Raw genomic sequence first — 21,563 nt, 5'->3', positions numbered from 1 at the left:
CATCAACTAATCCCATTAACAAACTATATACATACACTCATATTAGTAATGCATTATTTTTGTATGATTTCATTTGTTGTATAATTTAATATGATATGCTTCTCACGAATGATATCAGATATTATTTTCACTTGTGCTCTGTTTTGCTCCTATTCTTGATGATAATCCCATAATGTATCATTTTTCATTGCTTTTGCAGGTCATGGGTTAAAAAGGAAACCTGTCACCAAAGAGATAAAAGGATATTCAGGACTCATTTCAGTTCCTATTCTACCCCATCAGAATAAAACCTTATACAATGTGAATTTGCCTCATTTCAGTTTTGTTGATTGTATCAGAGACAGTAGTACAGTAGTTTTATTCTAGATGAGAAAAAGCAAATGGCATCACGTCAAACACATTCAACAGTGTAACAAAAGCTCCTGCATTGCGAGCCGTTTCAAACAACATAAACGGCACACTGCCTCTAATAAGCTGTCTCGCATTCTCCAACCACCAGACTGAATAGGCTCAGGACCAACTGCTCGTTCTGTGGTGCGCTGATGAAACCTCGCAACACAGATAATTTCTGTTGAGGGAGAAAAAGTAATTTTACACCATACCACAGAACAAATCCACCTCCACTCTGGTTGAAAAAAGGACTAAAAATCTATGAGAAAATAACACTGACTCTCATTTATTACCTCAGTAAACTTTTTCCTAACGAATTAACGATCTTCATTCATTTAGTCTTGATTTCAGACTCTCAGGGGGTCGCTAGAATTTAAAAAAAAAAAAAGGAAAAACAATGCTAGTTTCATGTCTGCTTCAAAACAGCACATCTGTCCCTGGATGCTTTCTTCATGACAACCATTTTCTTTACATATGACTGCATTAACAACAAATCTAAAAAAGTGTAACCTACAAAATCGGACCTGCACCAGTCGCAGAGTCAGTAACTGGCTGTCAAAGGAATTGGCTATCAGGTGCATAGTTTGACATCCAGATCATACAAAGAGAGGCAGTTTCATCTACTGTACGAGAGCTGATGTACACAGCCCAGTTGCTGCTGCTGTGAGGTCTGCCAGCTGTTAGCAGGTTGGTCTTGTTACTGCATCACAATGCTAGTAGGTAGAATGATTTGCAGATCATCTGCCAGTTCATGCAGAAATGCGAAGGAATCTGGCAATGAAGAAATAAGAATACAGTATATACCTCTTACTTTACTTTATGTTCTCATATGAAGGAAGGCAACTGATCTCTCCGTTGCTCTGGAATGCAGACATCTCACTGTGTATCTGAAGATCAGGACCACATTGACTCTCCTTGCAGTGTTTAACTGTGTGTGTTAGATTCAGTTGAGCTCTGCTGCAGTATGACCATATGGTGGAAATAATGGCTTTACATCCTTTAGTAAATACTAATGAGGCGGCGGAAGTCTAAACATATGCACAAATACTCACACTAGAGGGCAGGTGCTGGGCTGGAATTAACCAGCCATTTAAAATCAATAGCAAATCAAATTCTCCATTTATGTTTAAATTCCTCATTCCTCCTTCCTTCAAGCTCCCCGGCGTCAGTGATTGTGAGTGTATGATCAAATTGATCGAATGCTCTAAAGAAAACAAACAGCACCAGTTAAGACACTGTTCCACTTTCCTCAGAAGCCTCACAAACCGTACATGAGGCAACGGGCTGTAAATTTTAGACATGCAACATGTTGCATGTCTATATTTTGTGGTGTACTGCTTTTTAGTTCAATCTGAGGCAACATGGTTTAAGCTTTTTTATTGCTGCGGTGGTACTTAACTGGTCACCATGAACAAACCTTTATTTATACAGGGAGGACCAGTGAGAGGAAGCTCTCTTAACCCTGTTTGCTCTAAAAAAAATTGAAGTAATTAAAAAAAAATCAATAAAATTTACAAAGTGAATTACAATTTTAGGCTATCAAATCACTGTATGCACATAAAAGATAAAAGTCAATCAAAAATTATGCATTCCAAATGTCTCACAGTGGCTGAAATATATTTTAAATGTTAAAAAAAAGAATGTTATCACATTTTAATGTATTCTGTATGTTATTCTGTTAGTGTAGAGCAAAATATTCAAAGGCCATTTTCCAAATCGCAGTACCACATTTTCAAGTGTCACATAGTCTGTGGACCTAGTGCAGTGCAGCTGAAGTGAGATTAATAGCAGCTGTGAGCAGAGACCTTTAATGGGTTCACAGTGCCAGCTAGTGGCCGCTCAGGCTATCGTGCTCTGCAGGTATGACATCAGAGGGCCCGTGGTGTTTTCCCGCATCTCAGCGAGCATCAGCAGAATTGGCCGGGTCGATAATGGGACAATCAGTCACTGCTGATAACCTCCCCATAAATAAATAAAATACTGCATGGAAGAGGAAAGAACGCTGACCATCTCCTTCTACTACACCTCCGACTGCATAGCTGAACGTCTCTCACCAGTTTTGTCTTTACTATTGATATTAAAAAAATATAAAACAGTGCACATCTCTGATGCAAAATGTGATTTTATAACATTAGTCCTCTCTGGCTGCTACTCCATCATGTTTCAGGTGATTTAGTGGATGTTGAGAGTAACAGGCTGCAAGAGGCAGACAAACCTACGAACACTGAAATGGCACTAAAGTATGGCTGGTAAATAAAGTATGTTTAATATGTGTGTGTTTCAACAGAGAATACATTAGTCTTAGGAATTTTGTGTTTATGCAGCATTAAAATGTGCACAAACATTGTACGAAAATGCATTATTCATAAGAAGACATTTCTGTATCTGCAACCATGTATTTGGTGGTAAAATATATACAAATACATCTAGAGCTATGGAGATTCATTTCCTCACATTGCTCAACAGAGGGAAGCAGCAAAATCAGATGAACTTATCAGCAGCCTTCAAGGTTTACATGGTCAAGAACAGTGACATGAGCAGGCTTATTTCTTCTCTAAGGAGGGAAAACAACTTTACACCCACACTTTAATCACAACAGCATATGCAGTAACTTTACAAGCAGATTCTTTAACTGGAGGTAAGGACAGGCTAATAAGCAAAAAAAAAAATAAAGAATTGCAATTCATATGAAAAAGTAAGAGGAAAACATGATTATCATTTTTAAAATCTCAAGATCCAACACGAATGCTGGGTTCATGTTGGAACACTGTCTTGCTTGCATTATTTGAGAGTTCATATATGTTTCTGTTTCTCTACACAGCTTTCCTTTGCTACCATTAGCATAATTAGTGCACAAGAGGCCCCCGAAAGAAAAGATGGGTTTGGTTCTCTGTTAACGATAGGACAGACTGCACAAATGCCCAGATCAAGACTGCGCTTTGAGGCGTCACACCATGCCCTCAATTGCGTTCAGCTTCGGGGAACGCTGCGCCTTGCTGTGTTGTGCTTCCTGCTGCTGGAAGATCTGCTGGTAGTCTTTCAACACTTTCACCACCTCGCCATGTCCACACTGCATGGCATCATCAACTGGGAGATTCCCCCACCTGGACAGCAATGACCAAAGGTTATAATGAGGAGAAATATTAAACAGACAATAGGATACTGTATGTCTGAGAAATGTCAGAAGGAAAAAGAATCTCCGGTTGTTTGTCCCTTCTGGAGAATAATTTAGGAACACCTGAATGACTGACTAGGAAAGAAGATTACCTCTGTCAGCATGACAACATTTATTAGGGGCATCACCCACATTCACACCAGATAAAGTGGAATGATCTGTGTAATCACGTGAGGCATCCAAACCTCCAGCTTGGGAGCTTTTTTGGACTCATATCCCACAGCTTGATAAAACTTTGTAGCATTTCTTTCTATTTATTTGTATTACTTTGACCCTTAGAATACTAACGATAAAGAGAAAAGAGTCAGATAGGAACAAAGGACATCATGGTGGACTAAATCTACCAAATTGTCTCACCTGTCTTTTACAAAGGGGTCAACTTTACAGGTTTCAGTGAGGAAAGTCACCACGTCAATGTGACCTGAGAATCAACACAGAAAACGTGACAATCTTTAGTCTTGTTGTGGCAAAACTATACAAATAACCCCAAACTAGCAACTTGTGAAAAATACACGCTAAAAATACAAACTACATGGGGAAAAGCAGCATTAAATTAGAGAATAAACCAGGACTTAAACACAAGATAAATAAGGACCATATGGAGCTCTGTAAGGAATCTTGACCTTATTCATTAGTGCTTTTCATAATGTGAGCCAGCGGCACTGTGACTCGCCACTTAATCATGGAAACAAATGAAGTTAAACCTACAAAGCACTAATTGCAGCTTTGGCACTCGGGACAAAAAATGTAATAAGTCCAAGTTTTATCTGCATCAGCTTTATTTGACCCAAATCTCAAATTCTTCACCCAGATGACGTAACATGAACCAAAGTTTCAAATTAAGACAAAAAAAAAAGTGCCCATCAGCGCACAAATGCCAAATACGTAGTTGCACCATCCTGTTTACTTTTCTTCACACTTTTACAATGCTGTTGTGCTTTCTGGTTAATCAGCAACTCTTTATATCCTCCAGATTACAAATTACAACCTCCTATAGTCACTCAAAATGAACCTGTCAACAAGACCATAGATTAATAAAAGGGATTATGATGGGAAATCTCATATATTTCATTTACCCCCCCATTTTTTTTAACAGTCTTTAAAATCTGTGCTGCACAGTTTTGATTAATCCTCAAGTTTGTTCCCGAAATTCATTGCTTTTATTGACATGCATGTTGTTGTTTTTTCTGCATTCATCATGGTCACAATGATTTGCTGCTGGCCTGTTTAAAAGTTTGTCAATGGCTTTGATTTTTGTTTATTGCTTGTATTCAATTAAATATGAGGAGTAAATGATGAACGCGGCGCTCACCCTCGGATGCAGCCACGTGTAGAGCTGTTCGATAATCATAATCTTTCATGTCCATGTCCATGGAGGAGAGGGAAAACCTGAGGGAATAAATCTTTGCAACTTGGACAGTACAAATTTAGACTTAAGTGTGTATATATATATATATAAATATTGAAATATTAACAAAGGTATATATATATATATATATATATACACCTTTGTTAATATTGCAATATTTTTATGACAGACACTTCTATTATTATTATTGTAGTATATATAAAAGTAATCGATCTTTTACTAAAGACATTAGAGGTTAAAAATATTTGTGTTTCTGGTCATAATTACATAATACTGGATATAATAAGTTGCCTGAGGGAAGCATTTATTTATTTTTCAGTTAATTTCTAACACAGTTTTGATGTATAAATAAATGTTCACTGCTAGAACATCAACTACTGGAAATAAATGGGAAGTTATTCCTCAAAGTAGAATTCCAGAGATTCAGAGCCTCTATGAGGAGAAGCACTGATTGTTTTTCATGCCATTTATCACCATGTCTATAATGTGACTATTAATATTAGTAATATGGTGAGGTACCTTCTCAAGGCTGTCACATCTCCACTGTAGGCTGCAAACATCAGGTGGAAAACAGACTTGTTCTGAGAACACAAGAAAATAATATAAACAGAGAAGCTCTAAACACGTTAAAAAAAACAAAACAAAGAAAACAAAATAAGAAGAAACGAACCCGATCTTCTCCATCCTGCCTGCGGGGGTCCTGCTTCTTCACAAAGTGCCTCAAGTTGTCATAATTGTGGAAATTGAAGATTGACACAAGCTCCTGAGGGCACAAGATGCAGCTTATACAGACAGACAGACAGACAGATGACTTCATGAATCCCTTTTGGACGTTCCGCCAGGGAAATTGCAATACAAGAGTCAGTCAGAGGTTACTCGGTACTTCTACATCTACGACATCTCCCCATGACCAAGCATCTGTCAGAAAAAGCAAATGGAGTGTAACTCTTGCCTGACAGAAGTGTATTCCACGGACGCTGTTTCCAAACTTGTCCAGCGGAGGAGACCAACACATGACTCCCATCACATTGGGAATTACCAGCAGTATTGCACCTGCCACACCAGACTTGGCAGGTAAACCCACCTGAACAGCACAACACATGAAAACACAGGAACAAATATATAAATAAATATATATATATATATATGGAGAGAGAGAGAGAGAGAGAGAGAGAGAGAGAGAGAGAGAGAGAGAGAGATGGATATACAGTATATAACATTTCAGTAGATATCTCCCAGTTCGACTCACATGGAAAGCCATCTCGCCGGAGAAATCGTACATGCCACACGAGTACATGAGACTCAAGGTGTTCTGAACTGCCTCTTCACTGAGAACACGCTCTTCGGTAATAGGACAGATCCCTCCATTGGCCAGAGTGGCAGCCATGACACTTCCTGATTCACAGGTCACCTCGATAGAGCAAAGCTGAGAGCAAGAGAGCGTCAGTTTATAGTTGAAACTCATTCAAACTTTCTGAATACTATGGTTGATTCACAAGTCTTCCAGAGAAACAATTTACTGAACCTGAAAGAAGAAGTCTAGTGCATCGATCATATCTGCTCCCGGAGGAAAACACTGGTAAAAGAAATAACATTATTAGCTAATTAAAATATGGTGGAGCAGCACAATACAGACACTACACATGTTAAAATGTTCCAGTTCTCAAGAACCACCAAGAACAACCTAGCATTGTAGTTAGTTAAATAGTGAACAGTACTCAAAGCACTTTACACACACGCGCGTGCGCGCGCGCACACACACACACACACACAGTGGAGGGATGTTGCCATGCAAGGTGCCAACCAGCTGATCAGGAGGAATTAAGAGGTTCCGTATCTTGGTCACGGACACTTCAACACGGTCACAGGGGGACTGATTCTCCCAGCGATTGCGAGACGCCCTCTCAACCACCTGAGTCATGTTTGCCAGATAATTTTATTGAACTCTATTTTGTATCAAGGCGTGCATCCATGTTATTCATCCAAATTGATTGATTTAGCCTCCCATATCTGGATCACTGCTGACAGAAATGCATCTCTTTTCCCAATCTGGTCATTTTTTGAGCATCTGCCCTCATAACATGGGACAGTTTGGATTCTACTTCAAGGCTTTCTGCTCCCAGTAGAGTAGCTCAGATATACTGGAGTTATATATTGGAGTATATGAGATGGGGTGGGTAACAGATAGTTCATCCTGCATGGTATGGTAACAAAGAGAAGGAAAATAAACCCAAGAATTTCAATTTACCCAACCCCCAAAGATTAGATAAACTCATCTACAGAATGTGAAAAATAACAGTTTGCATGGTACAGCAAAGATGTCTCTGTATTGTGCTGCAGGGATATCAGCTGAATTAGGGTGCATTCACACTTGGCCTGCTTGCTTTCATGTTATGTACTGTTCTTCCCGCAAACGTCCCTCCTTCCCGCAAACCGGGACTCGCATCGCCTGGGCCGAGCATGCCTGCATCATCCCTGAAGCGTACACATGATAACACACATTGTACCACAACATGACAAGTTTGCACCCTGCTGCATAGCTGTCAGTTACAGCTAGCATTGGCTAAGCTACAGGTTCCTCCAAAGAGTTATTCAGTAGAGCAGATGGCATTTCAGAATTGGACTCTGAATGCTACTTGGGGGACCAAGGTGCTTGGATACGGTACAGATCACCCAGTATAAGTGGGCCCTTACCAGCACCTAGTGCCACAAGTGCAAATCTATTTTGCAGATGTGTAGCCAAGATGTAGTTTTGCAAGTTTCAAGTTGTAACACTATAGTCCAGAGTCAAGATTGGAGTCCAGACATTAAGTTTAAGTAAATCACAAGTCTGAAATTTGGGGTTTTGAGACCTTAATGTATCTTAATGTGCTCTTTACAAATATAAAGTATCTACACATTTTACAGCCAACAGACTGATGGCTAGCAGCAGTGCTAAAACGTGGGCAATATTCAGATTTAAATACAAACATTCCAACAGACAATGAAATTATTCATAATCCCAAATCAGCACTACATCAAAATAATACAACTGACCTTCTTCTCTTTCATGTAGTATCCAATGGCAAAATTTCTGTTGCCTGTTTCTTTTTCTGACTGGAATCTGAGACAGTGAGTAGGACAGGTCAATATGAAAGCATCAATAATGCAATAGGGCAGTGGGCAGCCATTTGCCTAAAACTCAGGATGAGATGTACTCAGTGTGAGTAGCTAGTATAGAAAAAACAAACAAACCAAAATAATTAGCTATTTCACTCACGTGGCATTGCTAAATCCCACATATTTTTGGCCTCCTATCTTCTTCACAAATTCCATAACCTGGAGACAACAAAACCAAAGATGTGTCCTGCAGCATCTCTGTATGCAGTGAGATAATCACGGCAGTTGGACTTCTACGGTCTTAAAAATGAGCAAAATATAAGACGTGATACTTACGTAGTCAAACTTCTCTGCCTTGTTTGAATGAGGCTGAGGACGAGACAACAAGGTCAGTTGCTCATTCAAAACTAGGTGAAAATGTAGAAACAATGGAAGAAGGTATCGCAGCATTATTTACTATCCAATTACGAGCAGTATTGTGTTCTACTGCTACTTTATGACATATCATCCACGCCTTGTTATTAATATCTTCACACCAATCAAAAGTTAAAATCTTAATATTATTCAGTGTAACACACTTGTACTTAAGTTGAGGTATTTATTGTGCTGACTCAGCAATCACACGACGTCGTACAAGTTCAATTGATACCTTGATAAGCGAGCTGACGACGATTGCCCCAGCGTTTACCATGGGGTTGTGAGGTTTATCTGGGAGGAGGAACAACAGGGCGAAACACCACGTTAATGACAAAACAGATATGATCATCAATCAATGGTAAATAATGCTAATGCCACTGTCAACCACAGCACACTCAGAGAGAAACACTTCAAAGACAAACTTGTTTTTTGCCCCCTGCCTTTTTGAACTTGGCCCCTAATTAACCCTCACACACACACACACACACACACACACACACACACACACACACACACACACACACACACACACACACGTGTCACAGAGTAGCTAATCTGTTGAAACTGTGAAAACTGAATCTGTTGAAACTGTGAAAACTGAATCTGTTGAAACTGTGAAAACTGATATTTTGATTTAGCATGGCGGTGCAGACTAATGCATCTACTTTGGTACTTCATGTGCCTGCTAGGTGGCAGTGGAGAACACACACTGACTGCATATCATTTTTTTTGTACATCACGTGAAGGCAACACTGTGTAATTTGGGAGTACATCAAATGCTGTTTGTTGCGCCAGGCTTACTTCCTGGTCATTTCACTAGGAGGAGTACATCAAAATGCAAAAAACACGGAAACTCCTGCTGCCAGTAGGTGGCGCCAGCAGGTGGCGTTATGGCTTAGCCGCCCCAAAATTTAATAGATTCTTCTTATGACCGTTCAACACTCCTCCACCATGTTTGCTGAAAATCAACCTCCTCATTTGTTTGTTATCCTGAAGACAAAAAAAAAAAAAAAATCTAAAATCTTTTTATTGTGAAATTTTAAAAAAATCTCTCGAAATAATAATCTGGATATAACTACTAATATCTTGTGGGTCTTTTCCCCTGCCAGTTTAATCTGAGAGCATTATTTCATCACACTGATTTCACGGTGGTGTAAGCTCCAATAAGCATAGTGAGAAAGTCTAGCAGACCTTCATCATCAAGCGAGAGCATGTTGAACTTGAGTCCACTGGGTTCCATGCCGACATAACGGTGAACCTTCTCCGTTCCTGCCTCATGGACAGCAATGGCGTACTGCAGGGGCTTCACACAAGACTGCAGGCAGAACGGTTGCTTGGTGTCACCTATTGAGTGCCTGGAGGAAGAGTGAACTCTTAAAAACACAATATGCAAACTCAAGTCTTTGTAATCAGCGCATGATTCAGATTAGCTCCACAAATATAGCACGCAGCTGTCTAACTCCAGGGTTCGTGTTGGGCCACGGGAGGACAAATTAACACCAACTGAAAGACTACATATATTTTCCTACCTCTGCCCATCTACGGTACACAAAGACACCCCCCACAGTTCAGGGCTAAACTTGGCCAGTTGGGGAATGTAGTCTGCAACCTGAAGCCAAGATACACAAGAGAACCAGAGTCTCACATTCCGCAGCGTCATCACTACGAGATCAGGGAACTGATGAAAATGAGCTGTTTGAGCCGTGAGATGAGGATGCATCAGAGACATTTTCCAAGTCTAAGCATTGAGAGAAACACAAAAACAGTCCATCACCTTTCCTGTGCTTTGCTGGTGCACTCGGTGGTAGATGTCATTTATTTTTTGAGCAAACACATCAAACTCAGGAATGATGAACTTCTTCCTGAAGGCCTGGATCAGCAGAACAATGTTTCCACCTACACACCTGCGTGCAGAACAACAGAATGAACACCTGTGTGTATGGCACATACGTGTGTGTAGTCATGGTGACTGGATACCACCGGGTCTGAGTCACAGGCCTGCGTTTGGCGAAGCTCTAAAAGAATGCATTGTGGGTGGATGTCTCCATTTTGTGTGCCTGCCATTCTTGACTTTGACCACCACTTTGTCTTTTCAGTTCATCCTTGAGACCCAATGAACTTTTGAGCCAAATATGAAGAAATTCTTTCAAGACCTATTATGGATATAGTTTGTTTATTTCATTTGTTCTAAGGTGATCTTGAATGTCATGAAATGCACCCTTAAATAAAAATACTATTATAATTATTACTACTATTATTATTATTATGTTATTTGTGAGAACAGGAGGCATATACGTTCATATGTACAGACAAAGATCACATTATGCTTCAGTTTCATTCTTTGGTTAGGTTCTTTCTTAGAAGAGAAATCATCAGTTGGAGTCACCTAATATTTACCTTGTTAAACACTAAACACACCTTTTACTCATGTTGTTAACAGCTGCTACCAAGGTTTATTCAAGGGCCCCAGTGGCTCATGCCAGTGTCACAGTGAGCCATCGTGCAGTTTGGCAGCAGGGCACACACAGGTGGAATTAATACCTAAACCTAAACGGCACAAACTCACTGAAACACCAGGACAATAGAATGAAGTCATTGTTAATGATATGAATGTGTCTGCCATGCAAAAGCAGATCATGATAATGCCAGAGTGGCGACATCAAAGCAGCTAAATGAACCTCAGCTATTAATATTGCCACCATTTCCTTCTGTGAGCCATAATACAGTTTGTGCTTGCATCTAATCCACTAGACCGGACTATTTAGTCTCCTCATTAATTGTATGATTCTTTCCGAATCTGTTATCCATCTTTCTAGACTAGCTGGCATACCGGTGGAAAAGGTCTCTGTCCATCATCACCTCACCGACCGATTCCTTAACAGCTTGTTGAAGCCTCTCCATGCAGTCCCTGAGACGAGGGTCGGACAGGCGAAGACCAGTTTTCTCCAGGGCCTGCAAAGAACAGTGGAGATAATATTAAGAATTTGAAGTTTTCTCACAACTGAAGTAACAGCTCTAAATACAAATAGAGTGACTCATCTGTACAGAAGCTGATAGATACTGCAGGTCTGCTAGAAAGAGTTTCTGCAGCTGCGTACTTACTGAGGTAAAGTAAGAGATGGGGACTTGCTCTTTTCCCTCGGTGATGGTATAGAAAAGGATGTCCTCCACTCCAAAGCTGGAAGACTTTGCATGCTCACTCCTCCTGATCAATAAAGAGCTTTAAACTATTAATTTCTGTCAAGACACATTAACTTAAGAAATCAATAAAAAAAATACAGATATGCACCAAAATATTTTGAGCTCCAAATTGTCCTGATTTCCTTTTTTTAGAGATTAAATTATACAGAATTATCTGAAAATAAATCATATCTGTGCAACTATTTCTCTGCTGTTATACAAAAGAGGCATTAATTAAGTGTATAATAAAACTTACAGGATAAAGTAACTTCTATTGAGTGATAGTTTTCGGCTAATTTGTGTCTATTAGTAAATGCTTTAAAAATATCATTGCATAGGTGATGACGGTTTTTTGCTTGGTCCACGATAAACTAAGACTTCTAATTGCAGCGTATGTGCAAATCCATAAAAACAACAATAATAGTTTAAATATAGCGTTATAGAAATAAAGTCATTTGACCGACGAATAAATTATCTGGGTCTTAGTTCATCTTAAAATGTTGATGCAGCGTGTGTGAGAAGCCACCAGCAGTCAGTCAGGTGTTCATCACGTAAACTTACATTTTGAGATGGAAATGACCCGAGTGTGACGTCGGTCGTGGCTGTGACGCGGTTGTTACGGTAGTCAAACATGCTGGCTGGTCGATGAAAAGCTTCTTCACAGCATCTGTGTTTTTGAGGATCAGATGGAGAGAGTTTGTCAGACGTAAAGCTTTCAGACAGTGCATGTTTGCTTGCGGCCCCTCTGAGGTCACTGACTCTCACTCGAGGCTGATGCATTCAGGTGCTGTCAGGAATTTTGCAAGTATGACTTACATTATTTTGGCAAAAATATTTTTTCTTCAAAGAGCAACTTTAAAATAGGCATGTATAAAAGATTTGGTATATTTAGCCTTCGATAATTTGCCTTAAAATTAAAACTTTAGTATGTTGTTTATAACCAAGGTGAGAAGAGAGGAAGACTAATTGTGAAAGAAGTACTTGAAAGCAGCAGATGTTCTGCGTAATCAGTTGCAGGTACAACAAAGAGTGAGTAACTGCCACTTTACTGACAGATTCAGCAGCCAATGAGAGGTCAGAATTTTATTTTGGACAGCCATCCACCGTGAGAATTAAGGTGTTATCCCGTCTGGCTATTATTAGCTTTTTGAGAAATAATTTTGTATTTTGCTGTAATGAATCCAGGTCAGCTTTGAGGAAATAACAATTAGTCTTAAACTCTGCAGGGATATTTCTATCTGAGTCAACCTTTGACCTGTTGAGCAACAACACATGTTCTGCCAACAAGCTTCTCATCTCGTTATTAGGGTCACAGAAAATAATGATCCTGGTCGGTACATTCTGTCCAAAAAACCACATCTGACTCAACTAAATGTACTGCATGAGTCCAATGAACCAACACAAACATGAAGATAATGAGGACAATTATGAGTGTTAAGGCTTTTGTTGGGGTAAAACATTTTATTTGTCAAAATAGTACAGATTTTACACAGATTGTGTTTATTGAATTACAGTTTTATAAATATAATGTTATATGATTAGGAGAAAAATACTTAATACTGGCCACAACTTTTGTGTGAATAATGTTGCTTCATCACCTCCTGTGGATACTCAGCACCACCTGGTGGACACCTTTACTCAGTGTCTCCAGGTTGTGCAGCACAAAAGTGTTTAATTCATAAACAAGCAGATTAAATGACAGATACCTCAGTCCGCGTTTCTCCAGCGTTTCAATTGTGATTCTCTTGATTCTCACGATTTGATGTGCTATGATACAGCAGTTGGACTTGCTTTGAAAAGTTCCAAACCTACAAAATCATTAAAAAATGACCATTGTTTCGTATACGCACATCTCTTCACATCCAAAAAGACTGACTTCTGAGAACATTAAAATATGTCAGTTCACAGGGAAAACCCATAATTTTAATGGCTAAAAAAGGCACTAAAAATCACTTATTTCTTTTACTTGAACCGTCAATAAATTGTTTTTGTATTCTGGGATACACAAGATTACTACTAGCTGAAATGGACTTAAGTCTTTACCTGTGATGGCTGGTATTGCTTAAGGAACTTAAATAACAGTGCAAAAAGTTACAAAAGGCCAGTCTAACAAAAATAATAATAATTAAACTGTATATCATACAAGAGAATATCATTATTTTCTTTCATGTCATTTAAATGTTAAAAGCAGACAATTCACTGCAAAAATATCTTCACATGGCAAATTATGCACATATAAATACATCTGAAACTTCAATGTCAGATTATTGCGGGGGCGAATTCAACCTCCATATGGGATCAATATGATACAGAAGAACATAAACGCCATGATAACTTTGAGGACATTTGTTCAAAGTCACCAAGAGTTAAACGCTCTTTGAAGGACGCGGCAGAACCAGCTTCAGCCCAATATCAACTACACAGGAAGGCATGTATGAGAGGGGGATCCAGATAAGCTTTGCATCCCAGCCGGCGCTGTATCGGGTGCGTGGGTAGGCAGCGGTCAGAGCGTGCTCCATGCAGCCAGTCACCTTGCTGAGGTCAGAGTCGCACACAGCATTCATGATCAAACGCTGGACTTTGATGTCTGTAAAAGAGAAACTGTTAAAAGATACTGGGGGGGGGGGGGGGGGGGGTGATCCAATTACAGCACATTGCACCTTGTGTACCTTTCAACTCACAATTCATATGTCAGAGTGCATGTGGTTAAACTGAAAAATACTATTTCCTAAGGAAACAAAATGATGTTGTTAAATGAATAAAAATATAATTTAAGAACTTTTTGGGGGGGGGGGCATCTATTTTAAAAATGAACGTTGTGCAACAGGTGAAACTGGCAAAAACACACAGAAAATTCCACTTCATTTTCAATTATAAACTCTTTGGATCGTTTCAAAAATCATATCAAGGCGATTTTCTTTTTTTAAGTGTGTCCTTTAATTAGCTTCTGACAACAGATATGTGAGAAAAAACGGATACTGTATCATTGAGATACAGTGTGTTTTTAGAGACTTCTAAATTAGTATGTATCACACACAGGTTCAGTCAACTGAAATAAAGGTGAACACTCCACTTACACCTATCGAGGTACTTGTCTCCATAGCTGGCTTGCACTTCAGGGCTGAGCTCATTCCACAAGCGATGAAGCTCCCTCTCGAGGGGTTCCAGGCTCGTCACTGCCGTCTTAAAAAACCCCGGTTCAATGATGCACACATTTATTCCAAAGTAGTTTATATCTCTCCTGAAAACAGGAAATATCACATGCTTACTTTGGTCATTCTGCCTGTCGTCTCACTCAGTGCAGTAGCTGATTCCTGTAATCTTTTAACTCCGAATGCTTTGAACACCACACATATCCTTACAGACAGCATCAAAGCCATCCAGAATCTTGTCTGTCATCTTGATGGCTCTATTATCTCAGAGCCCAGACCCTCAAACTCAGCACTACACTCTCCCAGGGATCCAGCAATGCAACGCAGTGTTTGATATCAATCGGATACAGAAAGTGGAACAGTTGCTGAGCTGATTGAGTTACAGACATGTAAACAGATTTTTTTTGCTTTCATAGAAAGATTAGTTGGAGGAAGTGTGTTTGTTTACTACGCGTTAGACAAAACCATTCCCCCAAATCCAATCTGCGAGACACTTTCTCTCATGGCAAAGTCAATTACAGATGGACGTGTCACAAAGTTGATGAGACTACACAGGCATTACCTGAGGCAGTCGGAGAAAGACTCCACTGCAAACTTGGAGATACAATATCCACCCCCGTTTGCTGCCACCCTTCCCAACACCGATGCCACGTTTACAATTCGACCGCGCGCTTTTTTGATGAGAGGCAGGAAGGTCATCGTCATGGCAATCACTCCATTCATGTTGACTTTGAGCGTGCTTTGAAAATCCTCTACTTTCATCCACTCTGAGGGACCCATGGGTAATGATCGCCCTGCATTGTTCACAATACCCCAAAGTCCTGCAAAGGAAAGAAAAAGGACTTTATGATAGACACCTGCCTTGAGAAAACTAATGGACTGAACAGTCTTAATCTCTCACCCTTGTCTCCAACCTCCTTCTTAGTCCACTCCATAGCTTTTTGAATGCTGTCCAGACTGGTCACATCCAGCAGGACAGTCTTCAAATACGGTCCAGCTGCCCTTTTCAGATCATCAGCTCCCTTTTCTGTGAGACAGCCTGCCAGCACACGGAAACCTTTACGGTCCAGCTTCTTACACAGAAGGTTTCCAAACCCTGAGTCACAGCCGGTAACGAAGACATATTTGTCAGTGATGTCTTCAATTTCTAGGCTGTCTCTGTACAACCACACAATAATCCACAATACCACAAAGGTAGCAACGATGTACAACCAGGCGTTTTCCCTGTAATAGAAGAGAAATGAGAGGTTATTTCAGGTGGAAGGCAAGAAGTTTATTGGCCTTTAGATTATCAGAAAATATTTTATTGATGTAAATTGCACATTCACATGCAAAGATTATTTTACAGCTAACAATGATAAACCTTAATTTATGGATTTAGTCCTTGGGTTTCCAAAAATAAGGTATCTATCTATACTATACAGGACTGAGGCCATTCAGACATCAAGCCCTGATTAAAGCTGATTAAGTTTTCCCTAAAATGCAGAAGAGCATTGATATTTCTTACCCTAAAAGGTCGTAGATGAACTGCGCATCCATGCTTCTTCCAGGATTAAAAGTAGATCTTGGTCACCGGGAGGACTTGAAGAAAAAGAAACACTTACATAAATTTCATTAAACTAACTGACCTACCAACTGCTAAATCGGATTTTCATCATTTTGATCCCATAACCAAACTCCTGCTCTATTATATATTATTGCCTGGTTTTACCGCATTGTGCTGGTTTGAACCTTTTCGTAAGTACAGAACACAATGAATTTCTTCACTGAGGTTCTTGGTGGACGAAGAACTTGGAATGTTTGCTTTGGGCACATGAGAAATCTTTGGATAATACTCTTACAGAACACAGAACGGCGTTTGTGAGGGACAAGGGACTCAATGTGGGAAGGCAGCCTTGTTTTGAAGCATAAATTTAATGCCTGTGACAGAGCTTCTTAAGCTGCTCATTGCAGAAAAGTAATTAGCTCTCAGGCTTATTAGTGACAAAAGCAGAGTAAAGATACATCATTAGGTTTTTGTTATCTACAACAGCAAAATGTCCTGCATGCACAAAGAACTCGCCTAGTTGCTGCTGAAACACGATGTCTTGTTAAATTTTGAACTCCAGTGTTAAGATATAAATGGTATTTATTGCAGTCAACACAAATATACCTTTATATTACTCAAATAACAAATGATGAAATAAAAATGCAACATACTATTCAGTGAAAGCATTTCAGTGTTTAGACTAATCAATTCTTAGATTAAGTATTGGATACAAATTATAACTTGTGATCATAAGCGTGAAGAAGTCACACCCAGAACACGTGTGGCAGACGATGGAAATGATTAAATAGTGAGAGAAAACCTACCTTTTGAGATGAAATGGACCTCTCCAAGTCATCCGTCTTCTTCCCTTTCTCTTTCTGGCTATGCTTCTGTCTGAACTCAGGGAGGCCAGTCAGAAAGAGGCTTTATTCCTGCGGTTTATCCCTTAAGACAAGTCCGCAATTGGTAATCCCCAATCCATAACCATTTGGTTTGTGTAAGTGTGTGTGATGAAAAAGAAAAAAAAAAAACTGCACCAATTATCAATGCCTCATTCATTTGCTGGACTTGTTACGTAATTTTTTTAAAGTTGGAGAATGAAAACAATATTTGTCAACATATAAATGCGAGACACTGTAAATCACTAAAAGTTGATGTAGATGACGAAATGTCACGAAGGTGACTTCCTGCACAACCCTGCACAGTATAACTTTCTTCTATCAACTGATAACTTTGTTTTATTGTTTGTTTTTTTTTAAGAAATACAGGGATACTTTTATTCTAAATGTTTTTTTAGTCTTTTTTTTTTTTTTTTAGTGAACACCCATACAAGTGCGCAAACCCAGCAGCCTTGTGAGCCGTAAGTCACGACATAACTTTTGAACCAGTCATGCAACTTTCCTTCACGTCACACATTCCCTGAATTATCCAATCACGTTGGCCTGGCAAATATTTATCTGGTTAATAGTGGTTTTGTTGCAACATAAGCCCCAAATTCTGAGAAGGCTGAATGTTAGAAGTTTAGCAGTTGGACTTCAGCCTTCTATGTTTATAACAGCCGGGATTAATCAATTAGGACAAATTACAAAATAAAAATCCTTGACTTGGAGAGCCTGTACAAATAAAGGAGTTTCATAGTATCACAACTTTGTCGGTACATTCAAAAATATCTCTTTTAAATTGATTATTGACATCAACTAGAAATGTACACTAAATCTCTTAAAAGAAGCCTTTTTTTTTTTTTTACATGAAGATTCCTCATTTGAATGTTTCCTGTCCTAGTTTTACATTTTATTTCCTATAAAACCTGTTGTGCAGTATTTTGTGATGGCTGTGATAATATGAGCATATTTAGTTGACTTCAAGCTAAATGTAATTCAGCATTATTTCAAAAGAACGAACAGCAGAGCATCCTTTTTTAAACTTTATTAACCACAATGTTCCATCAACAAATTGAAACAATCTCTAAAGTTAAGAACGGCAGAGATCACATTTACAAATATTACCAAAACATTGCCAAACATAATTTACTTAAAGAAGCATTCAAATTAGATGCTAAAGACTGCTGGAACTCTCTCCTATAAAACTAATACACACATTTAAATAGTTTCTCCATGCAAAGGTGTTAGTATACCTTAACAAATCCATACTCAGTTTTCTTCTGTCATTTACACCAATTGTCATTTTTTACATGAAAACATCCTCACTCAGACAGATGTGAGACTCATTTCTATCAATATGACATCTTGATTGTGAAACAATTCCAGCATCATCACATCTGCCTTGTTTAGCCGTCATAAACACAAATGTGCCAAATCCAACAAATATTCCACACATCTCTGCACAAAGAAGCCTTTAGCATCTGCCCACTCAGTGGGGTGTGCAGATGTGTAACGCCAATGAAGGCGAGGAAGTTTTGTGTCTTTGCAACTGAATGTCAACTGGACCAGTTTTCTGTTACATTGTTTCATTCCAGTGTATTCAGTCTCAGCAATAAATCTCTCACGTCTCCGCAATAAAGTTTATGAGGGAGCAGACTGCAGCTGACCCTTATGTACGTACTCCAGAGCTGTGACAATGGTCCTCATGTCCATCTCAATACTGCGGGCCCAATTCTCCACATCACCGATTTCCTGTTTAAAACAAGATCAAATTAGCTATCGCGGTACAACATGTAATCCTCAGTCCAGTTTGACGACTGCTGCTGTAAATCTGCCTAATTTAACTTTTCATAGAGACAAGCAGCTTTCATCACATCCACGGCCCCTTTCTGTCTCACTCAACTGTTAAAGATGATGTAAGCAGGAACGAGAGGAAATGCAGTGATGAGGTCAATTCACCAGCAGTTTGAGCTGCTCAAATCTAGAAACTAGTTTGAATTCCTTGAAATGGAGCTACCCTAATTTGCCCGAATGCCTGATGAAATCAATTTTGACTGAGATGAGTCAGTGTCACACTCCAAGTTCACAAGAGGCCACATTTCTTTGGCTCTGCTTAGAAGAGAGAACACAAGTGAAATGAACTGTGATTAAGTCTACCTTAAGCTTTATTTCTGACTTCAAAATTACATCAAAAACTCGCTACAATGTGGAAAGGTCACATGTAGTTCACACCAACTGAAAAGAACTTTTAGTTTGAAATTTCAGCCACCGACATTCTTTAATGAATTCAACTGTATTGACTGTAAAAGCAAATGCAAGTCAAATTATTCTTCAAAAGTATAACGTAAAATGTTATACTCCAATTATCATACTGTGTGTATATGAGAAATGTCTTAGTTTAAATATGAGGTAAATACTCTACTGACTCACATGATGCGATAGTGTGTATATCCTACCTTTAGAGCCTGATTGAAGCCCTCCACCATACTGATCCACTGAGCAGTTTGTTTGGAGAATTGACTCGCCTGCACTTGCAGAGTTTTCACCTCGTGGTCGAGCTTACGCTGGTTCACGTAAGCCTGGGCAACTCTACAGTAAAAATGTTTGAAAAGAATTGCAAGTATTACACTATTATTGCTAATATATCAAGATAACATGATGAGATTACTGTTGCATGTGATTTAAAGTCTAACTAGTTCATACCACCATCTATTTTAAAATGATAGTTCAAAATTAGAAGTAAGCTTATTGAGTTACTGAGGAATTTTGGTCATAAAGTAAAAGGAGCAGCACAACAGTAGTCTTTCTTGATCTGTGAGCCGATTGTCTTGATTGTATTTCACTGAAATTTAATCAAGCGTCAAGACACTCAAGCAATTTCAGTGCTGACCAATTTATCAAAATATTACTGAAATCACAAGATGGCTGAGTGGTATGATTATATACTCTATATTGATTAGGCCACAATGTGTCACAACATAACATTTAAAATTATGCCCTGCAGTGCGACAGACGCCTGGCAGTACAAATCAAAATTTCCACATTTGTAGGGAAACCTGGTTGTTTTGTACAGATCATAGTGAAATGCAAAAGTATAATGGGATATGCCACAGTACAAGAAGGCCAAAATAATCACAGCATGATATTCCTATGCATATCATTCAGCCCTACTGTAATGGAATGATAAAGCTTATAGGGTTAAAAAGTAGTTTGGGCTCAGCTAGTTACCTTGGCAACTGCGTTTTTGGGGTCAAATAGGCGGAAATATGGCAGGAATTATCAGAAAACCGGGGGGGGGGGGCAAACTTCTCTCTACGACTTTATAAATTACTACCACGACACACAACAGCAGGGCAATGAGCGTGATTTTCATACCCAACGTTGAGGTGGTCCACCAGGGCTTCCGTCAGGCATGTAGCTGCAGCAATGGCTTCACGCCTTCGTCTCTCTGTGTGAGGTATAATTCAACACATTCAACTAAACAGTTAAAAGCATGTTGTTCCAAGGTTGCGGGTTGCTTCCATACATCTCTGAATTCATCAAACCCCTGTATTTGTGCGCCTTAAACGCACTGCTTTCGCTTTGTTTTTAGCATCAGCGCGGTGGCTAACTGGCTAATGGTCAGTCGTGCCAGCTCTCTCTTCTCACCTTGCTGCTCCTTCCGCTCATTTTGCTTCGCCTGGTGCTCCTTCAGTAAACGAGACAGCATCTTCATTCAGAAGTTGGAGGAAATACCCTTTAAATTAAGCTAACGTTAGCTCACCAACATGCCTTTTTTTGTAAATGGAGACGGAAGCTACCAGCTGATTAGCAGCAGATGCAGCCACAGTCACGAGACCAAGCGCGGAGTCTCGATAACGTCAGATGTGGGCGTGGCCAGAATGGTTTGCTGCAACAACAAATATGTGATTATGAAAGAGCACCACAAACAGTGTAGCATCAGAATACCTGGGGAACTGTGCGGTATTACTGTAGTAAATGGTCGCTTAGGGGCATCTATTAACTACAATTTCAATAGTCTTCGACGTCAAACCGGATCAGGCTTCAAAATAAAATTACGAAAAAGTACAACTACAGTGCTGGTAAAATGCAGTCACACAGTTTTCAGTGAAAAGAGTAAAAGTAGAAAAAGGGAAATATGCTACCTTATAAAACTTGGAGATGGGAACTAAGCTACAAACTGCTAGCTAGTCAAGTCATTAGATTGCCTCTATTAGTGATCCATGAAGGAAAAAAAAACATTTTGAATGAGCTCATACTAATTCAAGTGTTTCTTTGTAAAACATATAGTCATAGGTGGAAGGAATAAACTCAAAATACATTTGCAAATTTCTATGAATAGAGTGATGATTAATTGTCTTGAAAATACTTA

The 21,563-nt window shown here is 39.3% G+C and overlaps 3 protein-coding genes across 3 annotated transcripts; all 3 read right to left on the bottom strand.

Annotated features, from left to right (window-relative positions):
* Positions 1-2,528: 2,528 nt before the first annotated feature.
* On the bottom strand, positions 2,529-12,394 carry LOC147268373 (glutaminase kidney isoform, mitochondrial-like). Its single transcript, XM_086199895.1, has 18 exons — positions 12,192-12,394; positions 11,553-11,655; positions 11,281-11,402; positions 10,225-10,354; positions 9,980-10,059; positions 9,642-9,805; positions 8,683-8,741; positions 8,370-8,402; positions 8,194-8,252; positions 7,971-8,037; positions 6,460-6,510; positions 6,184-6,360; positions 5,887-6,018; positions 5,605-5,697; positions 5,454-5,515; positions 4,878-4,954; positions 3,923-3,986; positions 2,529-3,494 (listed from the first exon to the last, which is right to left on the bottom strand). Exons 1-18 carry the CDS (start codon positions 12,356-12,358, stop codon positions 3,338-3,340), a joined length of 1,797 nt encoding a protein of 598 aa, XP_086056021.1. The 5' UTR covers positions 12,359-12,394; the 3' UTR covers positions 2,529-3,337.
* A 685-nt stretch (positions 12,395-13,079) lies between these two features.
* Positions 13,080-17,272, bottom strand: rdh5 (retinol dehydrogenase 5 (11-cis/9-cis)). Its single transcript, XM_086200840.1, has 6 exons — positions 17,135-17,272; positions 16,290-16,363; positions 15,684-16,006; positions 15,345-15,603; positions 14,708-14,871; positions 13,080-14,217 (listed from the first exon to the last, which is right to left on the bottom strand). The coding sequence occupies exons 2-6, from the start codon at positions 16,319-16,321 to the stop codon at positions 13,997-13,999; spliced, it is 999 nt and encodes a 332-aa protein (XP_086056966.1). The 5' UTR covers positions 16,322-16,363; positions 17,135-17,272; the 3' UTR covers positions 13,080-13,996.
* Positions 17,273-18,228: 956 nt separating this feature from the next.
* Positions 18,229-21,157, bottom strand: bloc1s1 (biogenesis of lysosomal organelles complex-1, subunit 1). The gene is made up of 4 exons (XM_086199897.1): positions 20,840-21,157; positions 20,567-20,639; positions 19,648-19,780; positions 18,229-18,943 (listed from the first exon to the last, which is right to left on the bottom strand). Exons 1-4 carry the CDS (start codon positions 20,904-20,906, stop codon positions 18,833-18,835), a joined length of 384 nt encoding a protein of 127 aa, XP_086056023.1. The 5' UTR covers positions 20,907-21,157; the 3' UTR covers positions 18,229-18,832.
* Positions 21,158-21,563: the final 406 nt, after the last annotated feature.

The sequence above is a fragment of the Aulostomus chinensis genome, chromosome 3 (genome assembly GCF_037954235.1).
Source record: "Aulostomus chinensis isolate RoL2024-O1b breed Wild chromosome 3, RoL_Achi_v1.0, whole genome shotgun sequence".
Lineage (NCBI taxonomy): Eukaryota > Metazoa > Chordata > Actinopteri > Syngnathiformes > Aulostomidae > Aulostomus > Aulostomus chinensis.
Note: the sequence above shows the minus strand (reverse complement) of the source record. Positions and strands in the feature narration are given on the sequence as shown.